Here is a 26,206-nt window from a genome sequence, read left to right as displayed (position 1 = left end):
TTCAGATTCAGTAAGGGCCCTACGAGCAATGCCCTTGAACTGGTTCCTTATCTGAAGAGGTGGAGTGATCATCAGTAGGAGATTTGATTCTGCAAGTAGGCACAAGGGTATTACCAAAGGGCAAATATGATCTAATCCTATATCTCAGAGTTCCACTCTTGCACACAATATTTAATAGTCAAGGTGTGATCTAGAGACTCAGTTCTGACAGAGTGGACTAGTTCATCTTTAATGTCTTCCCACAAACCCCGTAGTAAAGCTCAACACGCTTCATTCAATCCAAATGGTTTCTGCTGCCAGCTAATGAAATCGAGTTATATAGGCCAGAACCTCTTGATTCCCAAGCTGGATGACACAAAGAGCTTCTTCTACTGAAAATTGTAGATCAGGCCTCTCAATCATTTGCTTAACATTAAACAGAAACAGAGTAGTCAGACAGACTAGGATCTTCTGAACCTACTAGAGGAGTCATGTGGCCAGAGCGATTGCCAGTGACTGAGATTAATTCAAGCATTCCATCCATCACCTTGTTCTTTTTGCACTTGTAATAAGGTGGCAGGATGGATGTGTGTGATGGAGCACCCATCCACCAAACTCTAAATCAGGCCCTAAGGTTTGGAAATTCCATTCCATAACTTTCACAATTCCTAGATGATTGTGCAACAGGAGGCGAATCTCTATACACATCTCTAATAAACACAGATACCAAGTCTGGACTGGCAGCCAAGAAGCTACCAAGATTAGACAAACTAACTGGCATATTATCAAGATGTGAAGACATCTAACATGGGCTTCGATTGGAATTCCTTAGAGCATATTATCAAGCCCATTATCGCCGCTTTATCAGCAGTTTCCTGCCGATAAAAGCGGCGATAATGTAACGCCATTTCTTGATAATATGCCCCTATGTTCCTTAATATGTGCAACTGAGCTGTCGTATAGTTCCCACTAATCCATTGGATCTGCACATTTGTTGGACAACCTAAACTTTGGGTGAGGTCCCTAGCACCCCCGTAGGATATGTTGACCTAGAGACCAGCTATCTCACAGTGCCACCATAAGCCCCCAAACCCTACCAGGATGCAAATGGTTTCTGGCAACTACTGAACATGACAACTCAGGGATCGTGGTAACAGATCGGAATCTCTTGCTCAGTCACTGGTGCTCTTTTGTTCTCGTAGAAATATACAGAGAATACACTGTGGGACATTTTCAATATATTTATTGAACCAATGTTATTCTTGTATAGAATACAACTACGTAATCAGCCGCGCCAGTTTGAGGTAAAATCCAAACTGGAGAGACAGCCTACTTATCGTGCCACGTTTCAAAAGAAGAAAGTTGCATCTTTAACAGCAAAGTATGCCTAAGATGGTGAGAATCCTGATCCTCGATTGGAGATGGGCTCGACAGTGAGGCAGCAGTTACCATCCTTGTCTGGAGGCGAGAGCAACTGATACTTTCATTACAGTCAATCAGTCTTTCAATCCACTTTATTCGATTAATTAAAATCATAAAAGTACAAAACACATCAAACACAGACAATATTACCAAACATTTAGACACAGTGTATCAAAACAATATCACAAATAAAAATATCATATCCAAACATTCACAATTTAAAAATGCCATTATGGCTTATTAATCATGTCTAAACAGAATTCATTATCACGTTTCTATTTTTCTTTAGCCTCACAGCAGCAACAAGAAAAGATGCAATATTAAAAATATCTCCTGTGTTGCTCAATTTCATGTGAATAGTGGAATAAAAATGACAGAACATCATAAAATGTAAAGTATACTGGGTTGAAAAGTTGTCACGCTGACAAGATTCTGCGTCCTCTGGTTTGTACCATCCCGCAAAATCCCCCAATGTGAAATGAATCAAATTAAAGCGGAGCCTAATTAGGAGCCAGCTATGGAAAGGCTTGTTCACGATTACCGAGTAGGGTTGTATAAAGATGGTTGTTTTTAACAAAGAATGAGCCCTAACTAAAGGTTTGCATAGCTCCAGTTCTTCTCGCTCCAGCATCAGTAAATTCTTAAAATTCAGTTTCACCCACATCGTATCCTCCTTCTGCTTCTTTTTGGATGCCTCATACAGTTCTGGCTGTCCTATTTTGGATAACATGAATTTAACATAGGACAACCACTTAATTTTAAAAGATTTATCTAGATTAACACAGTCCCTTAAGATGAGATGGTTCAGGGTTAAATTGGGATTTAGCCAAATTTTGAGCCAACAGAGCAACGGAGCTGTTCTCAAAATGTCAGAAAAATATCCTAGCCCTAGTTCCTGATGTCTAGCACACGTTGTGGTAGATTGTGGTATAGACAGAAGAGTTTGTAGAAATGTATTTTCAGATATCTGTACCCCAACCTGCTCTTTGAAACCCCATATAGAGGATCCACAGGCCACAATGGCCGGACATTTTGCTCTATAAACCATTCAAAATGGTCTCTATGGGTCTAGCCCCCAAACGCTCTGCAAACCCTAAAAGACCTAGGGAGGGTCGGGTAGCTGTGGTTTTTTTAACGTTTTGTTGCGGTATTCAGGAGGACCTATCATCGAATAAAACCCCTATGTAAGTAAAAGAGGACACTGAGGGGACTTCCAACTCATTACAATAAAAGGATTTCGCTTTTCTAGCTGTTACCTATTGACATAGTATGTGACTTTCCAATATTCACTACCAAGTCCAGAGACTGCATATAGGCCCCAAAGGCAACTAAGAGCCGCTGGAGGCCTACCTCAGTACGTGCTAAGAGAACAGCATCATCCGCGTATAGGAGAACAGGAATTGGGCAGTCTCCTACATGCGGAATGTCCAGGGATGCCTCCACTAAGGATTTGTCCAAAGAGTAAAAAGCAGGGGTGCCAAAATGCATCCCTGTCGGACACCCTTGCTTGATTTAAAAGATCTTGTGCATTTGCCAGCCTGGGAGATCCTAACCGATGCTGTAAGGTTTGTTGAAGATTGGCCAGGAAATGTATTAAACAGGGGTCAAGTCCTTTTTCCAGCAAAATATTCCATAGCTTTGACCTGTTAACCAGGTCAAACACGGAGGATAGGTCGATAAATGCCATCCTCAAACAGCCCTCTTTGGCCATGGTATATTTACTTATTAGTAGGTATAAATTAAGGCACTGGTGCATTGTACTTCTTCCTTGTCTAAATTCATATTGTAGGTTAGACAAGATCTCCCTCTCATTAGCCCAATCTCTAATCTTAGTTAAAATCACCTTTCCTAGGATCTTCACAGAGGAGTCAATGAGGGATATTGGTCTGTAACACCGTGGATCCCCTCTCTGACCCTTTTGAAAAATAGGGATAATAGTCGATTGCAACCATGATACAGGAAACCCTCCCGAACCTCAGGTGTTAAAAACATTGGCGAGAATTTTTGCCCAAAATTTTGGTTTACATTTATAAAGATCTGCAGGGACGCAGTCTGGATCAGGAGCCTTATTACTAGAGGTATCTCTTATGGCTTTCTCTATTTCCTCCTCATTAAAATCAATTGGGGCTAGGAGTGAAGACCGAGGGATATAATCCGATGCCTCGCAGGAATCATAAACTGCCCCAAAGTGAGAGAGCCACTGGGCCTCTGTGATATTACTTTCCTGGACCTCATTGTCCTCACCACAAAAGAAAGGGGTGTTATGTTATGGTATATTATGTTATTTTAATTTATAGAGCGCACGTATACCCGTGGGTGTCTTGGCGCTATGGACAGGCGAGGGGGTCTGCACTAGCAGCTAGTTCTAGAATAGCCAGGTCTTCAAGCCCTTCAGAAAGCCGGTGAGAGAGGGGGAGTTTCTAAGCTCAAGAGGAAGAGAGTTCCAAAGTTTGGCGGTGTAGAAGTGGAAACTGTGCCCCCATCCCCCATTGCACAGTACGGATTTTTGGTACCTTGAGAAGTTTTGAGCCTGAGGAACGGATGTTCCTTGGGGGTTCGTACCAAGAAAGCAGATTCTGAAGAAAGATCAGCCCTTTATTGTTTAGGGCCTTGTAGGCTAAGGACAGAGCCTTAAATTTAATCTGTTGCTCCACTGGGAGCCAGTGCAGCTGGCGAATTTCAGTGGTGACTGAGTGGTTTCTGGGGATGTTGAGAAGGAGACGAGCAGCTGAGTTTTGCACACTTTGGAGTTTTTTGAGACATTGTTTTTGTGCATTTCCCAATAATCCGTTGCAATAGTCCAGTTTATACTGGATTAAGGCTGTTACTACAGTTTTTCTGGATCTGCTGGAATGTATGGAAGAATCTTCCTGATCTTTTTAATAAGAAAGTGGCTTGCTGACACAGTAGCATTGGTTTGATGAATGAGAGAGAGTTTGGGATCCAGCCACACCCCCACGTTCTTAACTTTAGTCGCCTGTCTAGGGGGTTCACCCATCTCCACTGGCCACCAAAGGTTGCCCCAGCACAGTAGAACATGGACAAAGGTCAAGATCTCTGTTTTATCAGAGTTTAATTTAAGGCAATGGGTGTTCATCCAATGGTTGATCATCCACATGCAGGTTTGAAAATGTGTCATTGGGGAGATGTCTCTTTTATTTGTACTGTTATGGCAATCTGAGTGTCGTCGGCATAAGACTTGAGGCAGAACCCAAAGTTCTGAATTAGTGGGGCCAGCTCTGAGACATACACATTAAAAAGTGAAGGGTTTAGGGAGGAGCCCTGGGGTACTCCACAAGGAAAGGTGTACGTGTCCGAGCGATAGGCGTCCAACTCAACCGTGAGTCTTCTGTCTTTAAGGAAGGAGGATAGCAGAGCCAATGCTGCACCCCGATACCTATTCTCTTGAGCCGCTCATGCAGGAGAGAATGGTCCACCGTATCAAAAGCGGGTGACAGATCGAGGAGTATGAGCAAGGCTGTGCCGCCCCGATCCATCGGCATCCTGATCTCTTCTGTAGCTTTGATCAGGGCCGTCTCCGTGCTATGTTCACTGCGAAAGCCAAACTGAGAGGCGTCCAGCAGATCATTGTCATTAATTAATTGAGTCAATTGGGAATTCATAGTTTTATCGATTATTTTGACTGGTGAAGGTAGCCGGGCGATGGGATGATAGTTATTAGGGTCAGTTTGGTGTTAATGATTGACCAAAATTTTGCGCTGTCCCTTAACACATCAACGGATAGAAGTGCATTCCACGTCTCTGCCTTAATCTCTGCTTTTTGACTATGCAATGCTCTCTTATACAGCTTCCTCAACCTGGCTATCAGTTCCCTGTTTTTTCAAAGCTAAGACTAAGGAGCGATGGACGTGTGAACAATTATCATCAAACCATCTTAGACCGCATAAAATTCTCGGTTTGGTATTTACAGTTAAATCACGAGCTATCTGATTATAGATGCCCTCAAAAGCTTTAAGAACTACATCCTTAGTACTTAAGGGATCAGCAGAAATTGTAATGTTCTCTATATTTTTATCACACAGATTCATAAAAAAGGTTTCCTGGGTTACTTTAGACCATCTACGCCTCGTCCCCTGGTCACATGCTACCACCCTACTGGGGACCATGTTCTTACCTTCTTTGCCCAATAGGCCACAGCTTTTATCCAAAACTAAGGTAACAGGGTTATGATCGCTAAATGGTGATTCCTCGGCATTGTAAAAAACTACCTTGCCTTGGACAAAAAAAATATAATCTATGATGGTGTCTCTAGCCTTAGATTTACACGTGGGACACCGATCTTGAACATTAACAAAACCGGGTTCACATAGATCGGCATCAGTCAAAAGGGACTCAAGGCCCTCACCACATGCAGAATGTTCAAAATGTGGGAATGTGGCATAATTGTAGCCATACAGGTCATCAATTAAACAATGCAACTCACACAAGTGAATGTTAAAATCGCCTATAAGTAAAACATGATAAAAAGTGGATTGCTTTATCCCATAGTCTTCTAAAAAAGTTTTAAAGTGCTGATTCAAAAAATCACTCTCCCCCGAGTTATAGAAATTCACTAATAATAGTTTCAGGTAGTTTGGCTTGCTAACTTCAACTATCAAACAATTAAAGGAGTCTATCTCTAACCTTTTTATATAACCCCTTAGTTCCAATGAGAGAAGAAACATGAGGCCACCTTTTGCTCTACCCGCTGGAACTGGACGTGCAAGTAAAAACAGGAACTAAAAACATCCACCCAGAAATGTTCCCTCCTGTCCCAGGTCTCCTGAAGAGCGATTATGTTGTGTGTTTTTACAAAAGATAACCAAATTGGGTCATCTCTCTTAGATCTTAAGCCCGCGATATTCCAGGTCAAGATTCTACAATGAGTGGGGTATTCGCCTCCCATATCATCCCTGCCCCGATTAATGGTATAAAAGCCGGATGAACAGACCTCTCTACCATTAATGCTACCATCAAGATTGTTAGATCTTACTACAGATAGGCAATCCTCTTTCTCATCTAGTCAATCATTTGTGTCCAACCTGCTGAGTAGGGAGAATCTGTTTGAAAATGGTAAGTCTACCCCTTGAGGCCTTGCCAGCAATCCTGACATTTTAGGTAATGGTTCTCCCCCCCCAGATAAGCTATCAGAGCCGGGAACTAGACTTAAGGTACTAGACCGGCCCAACAGGGGTTGGTGAATACTTTTGGCGCTTGCCCTGCCAGGTGCGCGGATGGGGCTTACTGGTGGATAAAAAAAAACAAAGGGAGAGCCCTTATACCTCCTCCACAAAAATCAGTGGCATCCCAAAACAGCCTGTAAACTATATCCCGTTTGTTAAAATTAATTATGATACAGTCGCCACGGATTTGTTTTGGTTGATTGCCCACCCAAGACAACCGTCTAGCCATTATAATGTGATTAGATATTTCAGATTTCCCAGAACAATAATTATTACACCAGATTTTTGATTTACGAAGCGAAGCCGCAGTTGATTCATCATCAGAGGAAATTAGGGAAGGGACCCCAACAAGAACTGCAACCAAAGGGGTAGCCTCTGGGGGGAGATCGATTCTGCTAATAATAGGGCTTGTAATCTTATCATGGATAGAATTCACCCTAGAAGCTACAGACTGTCCCAATAAATGTGGACTATCATTACGAGGGTCATTATTAAATAATTTTACTCCCCTTAAGCCCGGATCATGGGAAACATCAGCCACACCTCCCAGATTTAAGTTAACACCTTCCCTTGGGTGTGGCAACAAGTGGCAACAAGTGGGGACCTGAATTATTTCCACCCACATAAGTCCTTATTACTACTGAAGATGTAGGTGGTGGGTCTGGATTCATTTTAATTTCTGGTGGGCGCATTTTTTCCCTCAAACATAAATCCATACAGTTATCTAAACACTCAAATTTTTTATTTAGGTCAGCCACACAAGATTTCATATTATCAATAACGTCTTTGGCAATAGATTTCAATATGGATTCAAAGTGGGCAGTGAATACATCCTCAACGAGTGTCCGCAGTGTTCATTTAACATTCTCATCAACCCCCGGCACCAACTTTGATGAAGTATTTTTGGGTCCCTATGCCGCTTAATATCTTTTCCGGTGGTACATTTAGCCCCACCAAGACCTTTAATAGGGGCCCGTTGTGTCCTACCCTCTGCCAATAAAGAATCCCCCAAACTTTTATCCACATCTTCAGGTGCTACAGTATCGGAGCACTGGGTTTTGCTCCTCTCTAGTGGGCCTAATCACTACCACTGGTTCCAGAGGTACATGTGTAGATGACACAGTTCCCACCACATCAACAGCATCTTTACTTGAGCCCAAGCCCAGTTCCTTTTCCGCATTGGCTATCTCCTTGTTCAAGGCACCCACAACCAAAGTCAAATATGAGATTATAGAGGCTGAGTTTCTAGGCTATAGTGCCATTCCCCTCACGGCGGTGTTACCGGAGAAAACAAGGTGAGGAGAAGTGCAGGGAGGATTTCAAGCCGTTCCCCTCACGGCGTAAAAAGATGGAATTTCGCATGTCCTGCACTGCGGGTGGGCCTTGCTGGATTTAAAGGACCTCTGGTGCCCTTTGGTGATGCCCCCCGCTAGCGCTGTGCAATGCCCCCAAGGAAGTGGAGTCCAATTGTGGGCGTTCCCCTCACGGCAGCACGACTGCAGTCTGGCGTGCCATTCCCCTCACGGCGGTGTTACCGGAGAAAACAAGGTGAGGAGATGTGCAGGGAGGATTTCAAGCCGTTCCCCTCACGGCGTGGGGAAATGGAATTCCGCGTGTCCCACGTTGCGGCAGGGCCTTGCTGAGTTTAAAGGTGTTCCATTGTTATGTATTATGCCTCCAGATAATCCTAGCTTTGTACCTGTAGTGTCTTGCAGGCAATAATGACAGACACTTATTTCTTCTTTATGGAGCTTTATTGTTTTACTTCTTACTCGTCCCTGTCCCTACTCTAACTGTCCGTTTCCTGTCTACACTCCTCCTCTTCCTCTGGCCCCCTAGCTCCGCGCACTCCCAACTACTAGAATGCATCACAATATTACATCTCCCCCCTTGTTAATGAAATTAACTTAGCGTCCAACATATTTATAGTTCCTCGATCAGCCATACGGGTCCACGGGCCGTTTGTTTGAGCTATGGAGACGCATCCCCGTTTCCGTTGTGTGGCCTTCTGTCGCCGTGACGAGAGCATCCTGTACCACAAGAGTGCATCTTTGCAATTGCACGACATCTCGTGTGATCTGCGTATGCTCAGATTCGTGGTGGTTTTCAATCAGCTTCTGGGTGATCCACTCACCTTCAGTGTCTGAGGTCACTGTGAAGGGCTCAGCTTGATATCGGCAGTCTGTCTTCCTTTGTGACTCTTGTTGGATTGACGCTCGATCTCCTTTCTGAGGGGATGTTGTTCTGGTTCTCTTCCGAGCACCCGCATGTACGGTTACTTCTTTTTGTCTTGTCCGGTTGAGGGCAACACTGCCCTCCTGTTCAGAGTCATATATGCCAGACAGTAACGTACTATCTGAAGAGATCGTCTTGGTTTGCTTTGGGGACTCATTTGCTGCCTCTGGTTGTCTCATCCACTCCCGATCGCATTTGGGACTGGTGAACCCTTGGACCATCTGTGCATATGTATGTTTCTCTCTCATCCGATGATGATCTGTCTCCATTGACACGTCTGGCTTCCCTTGCAGATTGACTGGCTGGTCCTTTTCCATCCGGTGAGTAATGTCCACTATATCTGTTGTCCTTTTGTAGGCCCTTTGAGTCAGCCTCGCTGACCCCATCAGGGGTGACGGATTATTATTTATGTCTTGATATACCTGTGACTGACATGACAGGTTGTCTTGTGGAGTGATTGAGTATTCAGAGACATTGGTGTGAGACATGTTGCTCTTGATGGGAGGAATGTCCCTTGTTTCTTTGGTGTGTTCGGGTGGTTGACGCCATGGCCGTAGTCGGGACCATGACTCGGTCAACTCGAGGGATCGAGCAGACGTGCTTTCTGAATCGGAAGAGTCTTTTGTTGTTCTCCTGTGAGAACGTTCCTTTGTGTGTGTCCGGAATGGTAAATTTCTGAGATAGGTAGGCCGTGACGGGCTGCTCCTAGAGTCGGAGGTTTCTTTGGGATATTTCTTCGGATACCTTTCTCGAAGTGGCTTCAGTGTCGTCTCACTGGAGAGATTGTTTGATAACCACATGTTTATGTCTTGTGTTTGATCCCAGGGTGCTTCATATTTGCCTCTCTCACATGATGTGGATGACCTCCTCTCAGTTTCCTCGTTATCTCGGATGTCATGGATACGTTTGTCTTCCCCTTTTCGGTGTCTGAGTGAATCAGTCCATCTTATACGGTTGGCTTCTTCTTCCCGCTTGCTTTGTGCACTGATATCTGTGCTATGGATGTGATGTGTTCTACTGCTTGATGCTTCCTCGGACGCATCTACAGAATTTGGCGAATAGTTGAATGCTCAGGGGTGCTCGTGTGCCAATTTCCAGTGTTGACATGATTGATCCCATCTTCTATAGTTTGTTTTCCTTGCCCGCTTGTTGGGCAGACTGCCATCTTGTCCATGGGTGCGATCTGTCCCACTTGACGCTTCATCCGCTTCAGAATAGTCCTCTTCAGAATAGTTTGTGCCATGCTTTGAATGACCCCTCGAGGTTGTGTCAGTGAGACTGTCACAATCCTAGATTGTCCTGGTCTTTTGTATTGTTGACTCAGAGTATTCCATGTCCCTTTGTCTCTCCCGCTGTCTTATCTCTGGTCTGCCTTCATCCTCCCTCTTTCTGGTTTTGTTTGTTTCTTGGGTTTTGTTCCCAGACATTAGGGATGTCTCTTTCCTGGTACCTTTGTGTCTTGCATTCGGGTGCAATTATTTTGATCTGTTTCTTGCTTTGACCTGCACTCCAACTTCGGCCTTTCTGATGATTTCCTTTAGCGACCAGTGCCCTCGAAGGATCTTGCGCTTTGTGTTAGAATTTAAACAGCCTTCGATTATCCGGAGTCGAACTGCTTCCTCATTTCTAAGTGTGTTGAAATGGCAGCATTGTACCAGACTTTGCAACCGGTTGATGAATTTTGGCAATGGTTCTCCTGGTTCCTGCCGTGCTGTGTTGAAAGAGATGCGATCATGATCCACATCTGCCTGTGCGTGGAAATCGGCACGTAGCTTCTCTTGGAGTCTTTCATAGGTCTCTTTGTCCTATTCAGGAAATGTTCTGACTAAGCGTCGGCCCTCAAGACCTACTAGCTGTAGGAGTAGTGTCAGACACTTTCCATCTCTTCGTTCACCAATTGCGACCAGAAAATCGTCCAGTGATTCCAGCCACCGGGTCCATTTAGGACCCAAACTCTGACTGCCAGTCTGCGTTAGTGGGGCCGGCACTTCAAGGCAGGGATTGGACCGCTGTGCTGCTTTTCCCCCCGCCATGAGGGAGGAAGATTCTGATCTGCTACAGTCACAGGACTGTTCACTTAGCTTCCCGTCTTCTTTGCTGACTCTCTTCGGCTGAGATCTTTGATCTGGTCGTTTCTTTTAAGGTTGGTAAGCTTCGCAACTATATCAGTATGCGCCAGTGAGTGAAACTTGGATTTCTTGAGTTCCGAATGGTCACCACTCAGCTACACTATGCATGACTCGTGGCTCGCTTCCTTTAGAGTTGCATGCTGGCTGCAGGTGATTTGTAGCTCTTCCATGAGGATGCATAGCACATTTGACATCTTGTTCATGCGTCTCCTTAAGGACTATCACTGGTTATTCAATCGCTTCGTTCTTTGATATTCGTCTACTCATGCTTCTGGATCATTTGATTTCTTAACTTCTCTTGCTGTTGATCATTTATCTTCGCGTGGTGCTGAAAGTTTACTTTGGTACTTGCCTTTTGCTCGTGTTTGTTACGTTCGGGAATCTGCATCTGCGTGGTGCATTCAGGATTTGCACTTGCTTGAGCTCGCTGACTTCGGGACTGGTCTTCGTCCGTGCTTGGTATGTTCGGGTTTGTATTGCCTCATGCTTGTTTACATTCAGTGTGATCTTTGCTTGTTTCTGGTACTTTCTTCTGCAGTTCTGCCCTCTTCGGGGTCTTCAGCAATTCTGCCTTCTTTTGGGTCTTCTGCAGTTTTGCCCTCTTCTGTTTGTGCTCACCGTTGTCTTTATTTGTCCCTTGCATTTGCTTATACTCGTTCTATTGCGCTGTTGTCTTCGCTTGATCCTTCTATTTGTTTGTGCTTATTTCCTTTGGCTCATGCGTATTCTTCCATTACGTTTGCCACTGCTTGTTTGCTTGCATTTATCAATGTTTGTTTTGTTTCAGGTACCAATGCTTGTTTGGTTTCAGGTATCAATGTTTGTCGTATTTCCCTTACTAATGCTTGTTTGGCTTCCTATACCAAAGCTTGTTTTATCACACTTCTTATATTGGCCAGTGCTTGTTTACTTGCACCACTTGCATTTGCTTGTGCTTGCCTGTGTTGACTCTTGTATTCGCTTGTGCTTCTTAGTTTACCTTTACCAATGCTTGTTTGTTTGTATTTACCAATGCTTGTTTGCTTATCTCTTGTCTTCGCCAATGCTTGTTTGCTCTTCGCCAATGTTGTTTGGTCTTCACCAATGCTTGTTCGCTTGCTGCTTGCTTTTGCCAATGCTTGTTTTGCATTTACCAATGCTTGCTTGTTTGCCTCTGGTCTTCGCCAATGCCTGTTTGGTCTTTGCTGCTTGTTTGGTCTTTGCCACTGCTTGTTTGTTTGCTTCTTTGCTTTTGCCAATGCTTATTTTCTTGCATTTACCAATGTTTGTTTTGTTACAGTCACCAATGCTTGTTTCATTTACAGTTGCCAATGTTTATTTCATCACAGTCGCCAATGTTTATTTCATCACAGTCGCCAATGCTTGTTTTTCACAGTCGCCAATGCTTGTTTTCACAGTTGCCAACACTCGTTTTCATCCTATCTGCCAATGTTTGTTTTCCACCTCTGCTTGCCTGACCTCAAAATGGCCGCTCTGGAACCTTGACAGGGTTTGGGACAAAACCCACCTGACTCCAAGATGGCCGCCGTAGTGGGAATCTCGTCGGGAACGAGATTTGGTTCCTTTCCGTGTTTCCAGGCCGATGCTCACTCACCGGACTATCAGCAGGCAGCAGGACGCTCGCGGAGGCTAGGACCACTGTCCTCAATGATGGCAGGTTTTCAGACGCTTCACTCAGCGCTCGACACAGGTAGGATCGGGGTGGGCTCCCGACTTCGTTTCTTTATTCGCGTGCCATTTCGCACACGCATCAGGGGTGAACTTTCGACTTTGGCGCGTACCAGCGCGCTTCTGTGGGCACTTCCACGAGGCTTCAGCAACACCTCACACGCTCCTCAGTTGTCGGAGCAACAAGATAAGATCGGGGTAGGCTCCCGATCTCTTCTTCAGCCTCGGGCCGTTTCCGCAGCCATGCCAAATCACATGCATCCAGGGTGAGCTCCCGATTTTGGCGCGAAGCAGCGCTCGGCTCCGGCTCCTCCCAGCGCTCGATCCCACTGATCAGGCAGGGCTCCACGCGACCAATGCTGAGAGCTGAGGCTCTTACCGTTGGCCTTTGGCATCGGGCGGCAATTTCTCTGGGGCACACGTGTCGCGACGGCGACAACTTTCTCTTGCTGCCCGGGACAGGACGTTTCTTTCTTTTTTGAATTAGGGATGGCAGGTTACTTCATCCCACCCTCGTCGCCAGCTGTAGTGTCTTGCAGGCAATAATGACAGACACTTATTTATTCTTTATGGAGCTTTATTGTTTTACTCCTTACTCGTCCCTGTCCCTACTCTAACTGTCCTTTTCCTGTCTCCACTCCTCCTCTTCCTCTGGCCCCCTAGCTCCGCCCACTCCCAACTACTAGAATGCATCACAATATTACAGTGCCCAACTGCATTTTACTGCTGGGGTGTTTGAGCCCATAGTTACAACGTTAACAGAAAAATGTCAAGTCCCAGAATATAATGCATGTTGAAGGACCGCATATTATCGGAGCCACTGCGCAAGGGGGCGATTTAATTCATATATAGAAACCTGGTTAACAACTCCCCTGATCCTGCAGTAGGTTAGGGCTAAATTGGAAACTGAAGTGGAGGACTATGAGGTTGGAGAGTGGGAAGAGGCCAAGGGAGCATTTAATGCAATTTCCATTAAGACTGTGTTCAGACTGGTGCAGCTACACATATTGCATCGATCCTACTACTCTCATATGGACCTCAATGCCATGGGCAAGTGCCCCACGGGGATATATGTAAGGGGTGCATGGAGGTAGGTACGTGGTGTGGAACTGCCTAGGGCTACGGCCATACTGGACGGCACTCAGGGAGATCTTGAGAGACGAAACAGGTTGCATAATACATGCTACTGCTAAATGCTATGTGTTGAATATTTGGAGAGCTGATCCCCCAACTAGCTATTGCAAACTGTGGCTGTTTCTAGGATTGGGAGTGGCTAAATGAAACACAGCCAGGAAATTGGGAGCGGGTCGTACCCGTAAGGTAGATGATTCGGAAAAAAAGACATGTGCTAGGGCATGTTGGCTGAAAACACTATCTATCACAGCACTGCCTGCCCCAAAGAATGGAAAGAAAATGTGGTCCAGATGGCAGGAATTTAGAGGAATAATGTGCGGGGTCCCTGCACTAAGGCCTCACTATTGGGATGGAAAATAAAAAGGGCAGTACATAAACTTCATTATCTTATCATAAAGTTCCTTATCTCATCTCTCAGACTGATTGTTTTGGTTGCACTGAACTCCTATTAGCTACTTTAAGATGTCTTCAAACCTGATGACTGTTACATTTTGTTTCTGTTTCCTTTTTCGAAAACAATAAAAATATTTTTAAGAAAACAGAAAACAATGTATTATCTGTTAATATGCCATGACTGACTCAAATTGTGACATTTGCCATGGGGACACTTGGCAGCCATAAATGTCAACACAACAGCAGCACAACCTTAATGTAGTCAATCAAAGAGTGCAAGAAAGCAATAGTAAACATGTTAAAATAATCACGTTTCAGGTGCTTTCAAATTCAGGCTACTCATTAATTTGGTGTAATTCAAAATATTAAGAGTTTCACAAGGTACTCTGCTGTTGGCAGGGTTGATCACCCCTACAATGACATAATATTCAGTAAGGAGTAGTTGAATGACCCTAAAATGAGTCAAAGCATTTGTTTATTAAAGTTATAATCCTGTAACCGGACAGAGTTCGGACAGAGTGAGTCTGAGAGGTAATGAGATGTGAGTGTGAGTGATACACATACCTTCCATGTTTAAAACAATCTTGTTCGTTCGTTAATCTTTATTTTGGCAATTTTGCCATAAAAGATTCAGCATAAAATCAATACTATAAAAATACAGACATCATTACTCCATCAATTACAAAATAGCACACAGATAGCGGCAGTTAATTCTCGGAGGAAGCCCCTCTATACCAGAATCATAATGTTAAACGATATAATGATCCAGAACTAGTACATATTTAAAAACAATCTATGCTATTACAGCAAATAACATATAAAAATCATTAGCTCTGACACTAAAAATCAGGCGTAATGTAACATACTACATTAAAATTATTATCTCACTAGTGCATAGTCTGAATCAGGGTTGGGGTGCCCTAGAAATTAAAGAGGATCTCTTGTGCCACACTACTTTGAGAAATGTGGCCACTGCAAAGACAGTTGCACTTGAGAGGTCAGTCTTGAGTATTCTAAAGGCCTCTGAGCAGTTAGCAAACCGTAGATTTTTACAAAGTGGGATTACCCAAAACCTTCTAGCAGCAATGTAGGCGGGACAAAAGAAGACTAAGTGCAATTCGTCCTCTAGCATGCAGTTGCAGCCAGGGCAGTTTTTCAAGGAGTGCTGTTTCCATTTGCTGGTGAAGGCTCTTAACGGCAGGGTGCCATAGCGCCATTGCAGATATAATTTCCTGGCAAGATTCGGGAAAATGTCATCCAGAACAGTCTCAAACTTATAGCAATCTTTAACCCCGAAGAAAATGTCAGTTATGGAATCTGAGCGAATACCCTGTATGTGGGATGCAAGATTACGTGCATGGAAGGTTGCCCCAGATGTTTGCGGGATAGTGCCAGGCACGCCACTTCGGGGTCACTCCAAAGGGTCGGAAGACCCAGCCGGGTAAATTCAGTTTTTAGATATTTAAACCACTGGATGTTCCCTATAGATGGAAAAGCGAGAATTTCCCGGAGTTCCAGCCTATAGTTGGCTAACTCAGGAGTGGACCATAGTCTTCGCCAAAAGGTTAAAGGCTTTACACCCAGTACTTCATCTAGTGGTTTCAGGCCCAGATCCAATCGGAGGGGCAGGAGGGGAGTGCTAGCCGGTAACTTTAGGAGTTGTCTGAGAAACTTGTTTTCAGCGATAACTAGATCTTTTTTACAGACATGACCCCAAAGTTCGCTACCATAAAGGATCGTGCCTCTAGCCTGGAGTCTATAAATCTCCAGCGGGGGACCTATCGGTCTAGCAGATGATTTATTAGAATTGACTAACCTAATTATTCCCCCTGCTTTTTGTGCTAGTTTGAGCTGGGACTTAGCTTGATGATCACCCCATTCCAGTTTATCATTCAGGTCACACCCAGATACTCAAATGTGTATACCCTCTCTAGCCTATTCAGGCCTATAAAAGGGTTAGGGCGAGTTTTTTTTAGGGGGGTTAAAAATCATATACTTGGTTTTGAGGACATTAATTTCGAGACCATGCTCTCCACAAAATGCCTCAAAACCCTGCAGGTTCGGTGTATCCCCATTGGGGATTTCGACAGCAGCAGGGTGTCATCCGCAAACATAATTGCGGGCACCCTGCTGCCGCCGAGCCTTGGAGCGTCTATATTGGGGATCTTATTGAGATAGTCGATTACACCGTTGACAAAGAGGCAAAACAGGGTGGGTGCTAAAACACATCTCTGCCTTACCCCTCTGTCAACGGGAAATCTTTTTGAGAGGCTGCCCATCCTCCCGCACCTGACCTGTGCATAGTTGTGTGTGTGCAGACGAATAATGATATCCAAAAGATCGGGGGGATACCCAAGTTGAGGAGTACCGACCATAGTTTACTCCGCGGAACCAAATCAAAGGCTGCGTGGAGGTCAACAAAGACGGTATAAAGCGTGCCACCCGCCACCCACACCGTCTTCTAGAAGAGGAGGGCCAAACGGAAGATTTGGTCCGTGGTTGAAACCTTACTCCGAAACCCAGCCTGAAACGTACTTAGAATTGAGTGGTCTGTCATCCACTCCTGCAGGCGGTCAAGAATCAGTCTGGCAAAGATTTTTTGTGAAACATCAATGAGGCTGTTTGGCCTATAATTGGCCGGGAGCAGAGGAGAGCCCTTCTTAAATATGTGGACAATCTCTGCCCCCAGCCAAGTACTAGGGACCGCCATTCCCCCAAGGATTGCATTAAACACTTCCAATAGATAGGGGGCCCAGACCTTGGGCTGGTGCTTAAATAGATCTCCTGGGATTTTATCTAACCCGGGAGCTTTGCCCAATGGCAAATTAGATATTACCTTAAGGACCTCCCCAGTGAAAATTGCGTAGGATCGGCACCCACCAAATTGCTAGAGTGCAGTGGAGGCCCACCTGGAAGTGGAAAAAAAATCAATCGAGAGCCCGTCAACGGGTTTAGCCAGGCCCAGGGTGACCTCTTCATAGAGGCTGCGGAAGTGATCCTCCCACACCTCAGCCGCTATATTGGCCTCTATGGCTGGCGTGGGTTCGGCCGACCCTATTTTCACTATCTGCCAGAATTTGCGAGCATCTCTGGACGAGAGAGAGACCAGCATGTTTTCCTAGTTGGACTGGTCCCATTCCACCTTTGCATGATGGACCATCGGGCGAGGTTAAAGAAAGGACCAGCGCATTGTGGTCACTGTCATTTCTTTGCACTACCATAAAGTCAAGAACCTTGTTCCAATCAGATGTCTGAACAAGGATGTAATCCAAATGGGACTCCTGCCCTGGTTCATTAAAGGTGGGTTTCGAAGGAATGTCACCCTTAATTCTGCCATTGCAGGCCCTCAGGGAGTTACTGAGGGTAAGTGCCAAGATTTGGGTTGCCAAGGGTGACCATGGCTTTACTAAAGGTCCTTCCACTTGCGGGATTCCCCAGTCGTCATCTTCCTCCAGAAGTGCTCCCTCCACAGTTAGAGTTAGCGGCTCATATTGACAGTTAAAATCACCCCCCACAAGAATCCTGGCACCCAAAGGTAATGTGGGCAGGAATCGAGAAAGCTCATCAAAGGTAGGTGATGGCTTCGTCATTCCCATCGGTCTGGAATACACATTTATTAACGCGAGTTGAGTATTGTTTAACCATTCCAGCAACACACACTGTACATCTAAAGAGTTAGTTTTAAAGACCCTAGCCTTACAGCTCAGATGGGTTGCCACCCATATGCAAAGACCCCCCCCGAAGGCCGTCCCTTTCCCTCCCATTTAGCTGGTAATGAGAAGGCTGCATAGCCGGATCTCCATTTGCCCTCCCTTGCCCATGTCTCCTGAAACAGGCATACATCATGTGTGTCAATAAAAGACCCCCACTCGGGGGAGTCTAATTTTCCCTGTAGTCCTGCCACATTCCAGGAGAGAATGGACAAGCAAGGTATATGCTCATTAAAAGTAATACCCGGGGGATCAGGTTTGGTAACAGTAGTAGTATCCACCAGCTCAATAGTTGGTTCAATAGGTTGGTGACTAGCATGAATGTCAGCCTTGGCGGGGAGAAGGGGCAAAGGTAACAACATTTGTGTTCTAGCTGGTTTAGAAGTCACACAAACTATGCCTTCCAAGCCAGTAGGATGTGATTGGTCACCCATACCCTGTTCAGACTGTAAACTTCAATCGCAGTCATCCATACCTGAGAAGACATCAAACCTGTTTACGGTCTCCAGGGGTGTAAAGGGTCTCAGATGATCCATTCTCCTGTTGGCATTTCTATTAAACCTAGGGGGTACGGTGTTCCACCCAAAAAGGTCTACAGCTGGTGGAGGATGTAATGCATGTGACAAATGGGTGGTATTAAACAGTATTGGAGGGTTAGGCTGGTTGGGTGCCTGACCTCCGATATAATTGGGGGGAACACCAAAGATCTAGGGTAAAAGTAAGTCAGAGGACGTGGGACAATACAGTTGCTACCACTACCTTGGGGCCAGTTCAATATATAGTTGACTGCTCGTGGGTCTCTAAAATTTACAACGACTAGGTCTCCCTCAATGTCTTTAGCCCTACTACCCAGCCAAGGAAGTCGGCGAACATGCACGATCTCGCCATTGATGTTATGTGTAAGTGGTCTAAATTGGCTAAGCCAGTGCATGATTTTATTTTTCAACTGGGGGTACCCTTCCCTCTTGTTAGCTGTCAATATGGGGACCCCGGTCAGAACTACCACGAAAGGAACAGCTTCAGGGGGGAGTTCGACCTGGGGCCCTTTGTTCATTGGTACCCTGGCCTGTCTAGCGCTTCCCCACTCCTCCCGTGTGTTTCTTGCAGTTACTTTTCCAGGTCCCCTCAAAATGTCACTTGGTGCGTTTACCTCTGATTGATTAGCCTGCTTGGGGGGTAGAGACCTCTGCTGCTTAGGTTGTGTGGCTTGGATGGATTGAGATGCTGTTATTGGGGGATTTGGAAGTGCATGATGTCACCGAGGCTGGAGGTAGCGCAGCCCCACTCACCAGTGCCTTAGTTGATCCATCGTTTTTACGGGTTAGGGACTCGACATCCTCAAACCTTTTCTCGACCATCTTCAGCCTCTCTAATATGGGTAGGATAAAAAACCTAATTAAGTGTTCCATACTGTCCAATGAGGTATCAGATGGTAAATCCTTTAGCATGGAGTCAGCCGAAATAACAGTTGGATCGGTAGTATCCACTGCTTTTGCAGCTGATGCCAGTGGTAGGGGAGATGCCATATTTAACATCTTAGCTGATGCGGCCACTGCAGCCGGTGCAATTCTAGCACTATGCTTTAGAGATTTACCGAAGTCGGAATGACTAATCTTAGGCTTTTGCAGGTCCCCCACCTTCCGTCTTCTTTTACATGGTGGTGGACCATGAACTTTCGTGGGGACCGCTTTCCTCGACTTGTTTAGAGCAGATTTGCCCCGGACAGGGGTCTGAGAAGTCAAGTCAACAGCTATACTAGTGGAACTAGAAATAGGGGAATCGCTTATAGGCTGGTCGGTAAGGACCAGGGGTGTGGGGGTGGAGTCTTGTAACAACAATGGGAAACTCTCTAGGGAAAAGGGTCTTCATTACTACCAGTACATCCTGCACTAGGGGAATGAGCGTGGAGCGAGAGGTCTGTGGGGACCCTAATTTTCATACATTCAACAGAACGCTGGTGCTCCGCTCGGCGTTCTGCCATATAATCTTCCCTGTCTGAGTCAGTGGTGACCCTCGTAAAATAATTATCAAGTGTACCGGTATTCGACCCCCCCAACCTTTCTAGAATTACTTTGGCGGGACTCTGAGCCATAACGAAGATATACACCTGCTAGGGGGTCCGTAAATATAGGCGGAAAAAGGGTAGGCCCAGCCCGGCCTCACTCGGCCTCTGAGGGCCTAAGAGGGCACGCCCTTGTCCCGGGCTTCTCCCGGGACGCTCCCGCGCGCTCCCGCGCAGCGGTATACTGTTTGTATTATATAGGGTGGAGAAGACCGGGGGCGTGGCAAGCAGCAGGGAGAGCGTAACAGGTGTGATAGATGGTTCATGCAGGGACTCCTGGGAAACGGAGTCCCTGCTCCACAGCTCGCAGCCCCGCTGTAGGGCGAATCCTTGCCCCTCACGCTCCGCGCTCGCACAGGCAGTGACTCTTCCCCTCACTGCAAAGCGGGACCCGCGAAGCGGGTCCTGCGAGCAATTAGCAGGCCCCTGGGAAGACAATAGCAACAGCAATCCTGACCGGCAACTCCTCCTCAACCGGGCAGGTGCAAGCGTCTTTTTTGGGATTATCCCGCGTTGGTTTCTGCTTACACCGCTTAAGTCTGCTCAAGTCCGCGGGGCGTGGCAAGCAGCAGGGAGAGCGTAACAGGTGTGATAGATGGTTCATGCAGGGACTCCTGGGAAACGGAGTCCCTGCTCCCAGCTCGCAGCCCCTCTGTAGGGCGAATCCTTGCCCCTCACGCTCCACGCTCGCACAGGCAGTGACTCTTCCCCTCACTGCGAAGCGGGACCCGTGAAGCGGGTCCGGCGAGCAGTTAGCAGGCCCCTGGGAAGACAATACCAACAGCAATCCTGACCGGCAACTCCTCCTCCACCGGGCAGGTGCAAGCGACTTTTTTTGGAGTATCCCGCCTTGGTTTCTGCTTACACCGCTTAAGTATGCTCAAGTCTGGGGGCCGTGGCAAGCAGCAGGGAGAGCGTAACAGGTGTGATAGATGGTTCATGCAGGGACTCCTGGGAAACGGAGTCCCTGCTCCACAGCTCGCAGCCCCGCTGTAGGGCGAATCCTTGCCCCTCACGCTCCACATTCGCACAGGCAGTGACTCTTCCCCTCACTGCGAAGCGGGACCCGCGAAGCGGGTCCGGCGAGCAGTTAGCAGGCCCCTGGTTAGTGAGCAGGCCCCTGGGAAGACAATAGCAACAGCAATCCTGACCGGCAACTCCTCCTCAACCGGGCAGGTGCAAGCGACTTTTTTTGGAGTATCAAACAATCTAACATAAGTACTTTGAACATGCTGTGAATGGGAAGACACTAAGGGACCAATTCACAAAGTTAAACTGAGACTTGCAGTCCTAGTTAAGACCTAAAGTCTAAGTTTTTTTTTTTTAGTTTTTTTTTTATGATTTTTATTATTGTTAGCCAGCTGACAAAAAAGAAGAAGACAAAATATACATAAATGGTTTCATACATGTACAGAGAGACATCAGAGTATATATGTTGTAGACCAAATAATTTGATATATGGAGACAATAAAAGAATTCCTGTTACAAAATCAAACTATAGACATATTCTTCTTTGCAAAGGGAAAAGAAACAAGAGAGAATTAGAAATTATGCAGCGTTTAAGTATGATTTTACTCTAGGAAGGTACCCCAGTTTCTATTAAATTTAATCAGTGAGCGTGTTCCCCTAAGATTTGCTAGGGCTAGCTCCATGGCATGTATCTCTTTTACTAGTGTCCACCACTTCCAAACCGTCGGTGGTTCCAAATCAGTCCAAGCCCTAGCCAAGGTTAGTTTGGCACAAGAGATAAGTATAGTGGCTAAGGCTGATTGTGGGGGTGAAGCAGGATTAAAATCTAGTAAGACCGAGGCCGCCGTGATGGTGGGTAGCGAGATATTTTTTAATCTAAGAACATTCTGTATGTCCCCCCAGAAGGTCTTAAGTTTGGGGCAGGAATACAACATATGTACTAGATTGGCTGCATCGGTTAAACATTTAGGGCATTTAGTACGATTACTAAAAGGGGCGTTGGAGGACCATCTAGAGATTCTTTCAGGTGTGTAGTAGAGCATACAGGTCGTTCTAAATTGTTGTAGCCGAAGGCTAGATGACCGTACAAGGTTGTTAATATTAGCCAGGGAGTGCTCGATCTGATTTAAAGTAATATTTAAACCTAATTGAGTGCCCCACTTCGCGGCCAGTTTATCACCATCATTCGTTTTAAAGGTACTGAGTGTTTTATAGGCTTCGCTAATAACTGATTTATTTTTGTTTGAATAAAGACAAGTCCATATGTCACATTCAGTGATATTTTGAATCTTTTTATTATTAATTAAATAGTCGTGCATTTGCAGGTGTTTGTACCTTGTGGCTTCCGGTATGTCATATATCTGTTTGAGCGTATTAAATTCTAGAAAGCCCTGTATGCCATACAGATCCGCCAGTACCTTAATCCCGAATGCCGCCCAATTATAAGTGATAGTATCCGTGAAAATAGCCGGAAGGCCTGGGTTGCCCCACAGCGGCAGTTTCGGGTGAAAAAAAGTTGTTTTACAAAATTTTAATACATTGCCCCAGATCCTAGCAATGTCTCTAGCAGTCTTAAATCTCACCCTCGTGTAATAGTTTGGGTCATTGACTCTAAGCAAAAAAAATTGTGAGTCTTGTTTCAACATAAAAAAATGAAAAAAAAGAGCTCTGTCCCCATGCAATAAGGAATGTAGGCGTGTAAAAAACGCGGACCAGAAATACAATTTGAAGTCTGGTAAGTTCAGCCCTCCTTTATTTGTATTATTTTTCAACATTTTTAATGACCTTCTAGACTTTTTGTAACTCCATATAAAGCTACTCAGGAGCCCATCTAGGTGCTAAAGTCTAAGTTTATAACTGGGGCCTAACTTTAGATCTGAAGTATAAGGGTGTGATTCACAAAGGTCCACCGCACTCATGGTGGAGGCCCTGCAGTCATGCCTCCGCCACAAGTGCATAGGCCCTTCGTAAATCAGGCCTTCAGTTTAGACCTGAAGTCTAAGTTTAGACCTGAAAATTAAGTTTAGACTTCAGGTCTAAAGTTAGACTTCAGGTCTTCAGATAGACTTTATATCTAAACTCAGACTTCAGGTCTAATGTGAGACTTTAGGTCTAAACTTAGAATTCAGCTGTAAACCTAGACTTAAGATCTAAGTTTCCCTTTGTGAATCGAGCCCTATATACCCACCATGTATTCTCCATTAAATTAAATATGTGCTCTATAACAATCACTGCAAAAACAAAATGTTTTGAGATGCACTAGAAAAACACTGCTTTTATTTACTTTGGTGGTAAGACTACTGAATAAACACAGGTAAATATTAATTTCAAAAATTTGGAAAACACTGAGAAAAGACCACAGAAATTCACAAAAAAACACTAAAAACAGGACAGCCTAGTTGATGTACATAACTATTATCAACGATCAGAGCGAGGGGGATGCTTTTTAATATTGAAACCATTAATGTCAGAGGTGGCCAGGGTAAGGATAGCATAGACACGGGTGCGTCTGTCTGGAATTGAGCTGAATGTAAATTGTCAGAAGGAATCATCTTGTGCCTTGCCCATTAGAAATATGCAGACCTTGGATTTTGAGTCAACGTAATAAGTTCTTGCTGTTTGAGTTGGTGAAACTGTCATATCTATAATGGTAATGGAGTGTCTTTGTGAAATGCAAGTCCTGTGAATATATGTTTGCCCTACTGGTTTAAAATGAAGTTGTAGCCTGGGCCTGTATGTGCATTTGAAGCCCCTCACAAAATTATTTTCCCCTCTCTTTGAAAAGATTTCTGACTGTATCATTATAATGTGACCGGAGCCACAGATAGTGAACAGGGGGAGCCTGTTGTATTAATTGTTTAGACATCTTCTGTTTCTGGAGTTCCTGTTCAGGAGGTCAGATATTCTTCTATTAGTTACCACAGTAAGACCCCCATCTCATACGTGTTTGCTCCTTCTGTTTCTTATATCATGAATATTTTTCTTTAGTACCTTAAATAGCTTACACAATACACAAAAAAAGAGGCCGGAACGGGCCCGGGGGTCCACCCCCTCCCATCACACTACCAATCAGAATCTGGGTTCTCCATTAATTTAATCCTAATATAATTTAATTGACATTATTTGATACCACAGCCTATTCTAGAGCATGTTGGTTTTCACCCTATGCTTATAATCTTCTACCCTGAGTTTACATTAGACAAAGTCGTCAATCACTTTTTATGTAGTATGTCAGTTCTGAATGCAGTAACAGTGCTATCAAACAAGTGGTTAAAGTAAAGTTCAGCTGCAATTTTGTTTGACGATTATGGTTAACCAGTTAGGGTTTGTGGAGTAAAGTTTATTTTATCATCACAGTATGAAAGGTCATCAATGTTAAACTATTAAGGCTTTGATGTTAATAGTTAGTACTTAGCTTATCATACCATTTACCCATTTGCACACATTTTCAAATAATTTTTCTGTGGAGTTTTTGTGGAAAGAATTCTTTCTGTGTTCACTGAATTTATTTTTTGGGGCCCAAATGCCATGACTGGATACAGTAGAAACCATTTGGAACTGGACAGTTGGAATATCCAATAATATTCTTGATACTTTTACAAATGGTAATAATATTTCCCACACCATTTCTTTATGCTTAAGCACCCTCTTGAATAGCCTTTACACTCACCTGGTCCAATTCCATGGACACACATGAACATGAAGACCAACACAACACTGCAAAGGGGCATCCAATGGTACCATTCCTGGAAGAGAAATGTAGATGACTGGTAAGCTACCCACAGGACAGCACCCTACTGTTCATCAATAGCACATGACCAGAAACTATACAGGATACATAACCTCTCCCAACCAAAGCATGTCCAACCCATGTAAAACATTTGTTCTCCATTGAGCTATGAGTATTTATTTTATTGTTCAGTTAATTAAAACCTTAACAAAAATGTCCATTATCGGTCTTAAGCATATTTAAAATCATTAAATAAAGTCAGATACAACACATCTCCATTATCATCTCAGCTTAAATTAAAAGTTTGATCATTGAGTTTAGTCATTTCTTTAAAACCTAATACTTGTAATTTAACGAATAACTGAAAATTAGTTAAAAAAAAATAAAAATCCTAGTTTTTACATTGCGTTCACAAGTTTTTCAAAGATCTGCAAGAACTTTACGATCTTGCAATTAGTTTGTGGTGACGTTGCGTCCAGACAGCCAATTACTGCAGTCCTACAAGTTCGTAGTTTCCTTGCCAGGAATATGTTCCTTAGAAAGCGCCTTCGCTCCGTTGTCAATGGTTTGCAGATACATATTATATGAATAAGATCTTCTTTTACATGCCCACAGAGGCGGCAAGAGACGGATTCTGTATGTTTCCAGACTGGCTCGTCTGCCAATGTTGGGAATTTGCCGAACCTCAATGCCATCAGCTTTCTTTTGATAAAGACAGAGTATGTTGCGTCCAGATAAGCCGCTGGGGTTAAGGATCTGTAACTATTGATCAGGATCCAAGAGTGTGAGCGATGTGAGAAAATAGCTTTGTCCATAATCTTAGAATGAAGTTTTGCGGCCTTTTTTAGTGCCTGTTTGAAGGATGAAATTGGCAAGTTTTTGTCCCAAAGATTAGCGGTGCATGTTATCTCCAATGCACTAGTCAGAAATTTGTTTGCTTCTGATTTTTTTTGAGTTTCTAATTCCTGCCATAGATATCTGTTCAAATTGTTAGCTGCGGCTTTCTTTTTGATCCGATACCACTCCTTTAGGCATGAGTAAAGCCGTCCCAAGCTTTCATTCTTTAGTCCAAACTCTAAGCGAATTTGTGCTGGTGAAGCAGAGTTCGGCAGTTGTAGTACCTGTTTGTAAATTTTGGTAATTAAACTGTTTAGAAGAACGGAGTCCTTGCCATTCATTGCTACACTAGCGTAGGCTAGGGTTGGAAGAGCTTTGTTGGCAATCACCGTAAGTAAAGGTTTTAAGGAAGGACCTTCCAGCTTTTTCGATAGAGTACTAAGTGCAAATGTTAAAGCTCTTGATCTATATATTAAATACGTTTTCTGGGCCTTTAAAGTGAGCTTGTCGTCGATGTAATATCCCAAATATTTGTAACTTGTCACCCTTTCCAGCTGTTGTCCTTCTAGCCAAACATTGTGTGATGTTATATGCCGATTGGTAATTAGCATTGTTTTAGATTTCGAGAAATTAAGAGCCAAATTATTTGCAGACAGAAAATCTGATAGAACCGATAGCTGTCTTGATAAGCCAACCTTTGTCTGACTCATGAGGACGATATCGTCGGCGTAAGCCAGATGTGTCAATTGTAGGTC

At 44.5% G+C, this 26,206-nt stretch overlaps 1 protein-coding gene across 1 annotated transcript in view; it reads right to left on the bottom strand.

Moving 5' to 3' along the window:
- Window positions 1-26,206, bottom strand: part of LOC144792662 (solute carrier family 2, facilitated glucose transporter member 5-like) — an 842,308-nt gene that overhangs the window by 232,645 nt on the left and 583,457 nt on the right. Inside the window, exon 11 of the mRNA XM_078667809.1 lies at window positions 24,555-24,630. Coding sequence (XP_078523935.1) covers window positions 24,555-24,630 — 76 coding nt within the window. The remainder of the gene's footprint in view (window positions 1-24,554; window positions 24,631-26,206) is intronic.

Source organism: Lissotriton helveticus, chromosome 11 (genome assembly GCF_964261635.1).
Source record: "Lissotriton helveticus chromosome 11, aLisHel1.1, whole genome shotgun sequence".
Classification (NCBI taxonomy): Eukaryota; Metazoa; Chordata; class Amphibia; order Caudata; family Salamandridae; genus Lissotriton; species Lissotriton helveticus.
This window is presented reverse-complemented; position numbering and strand designations above follow the sequence as displayed.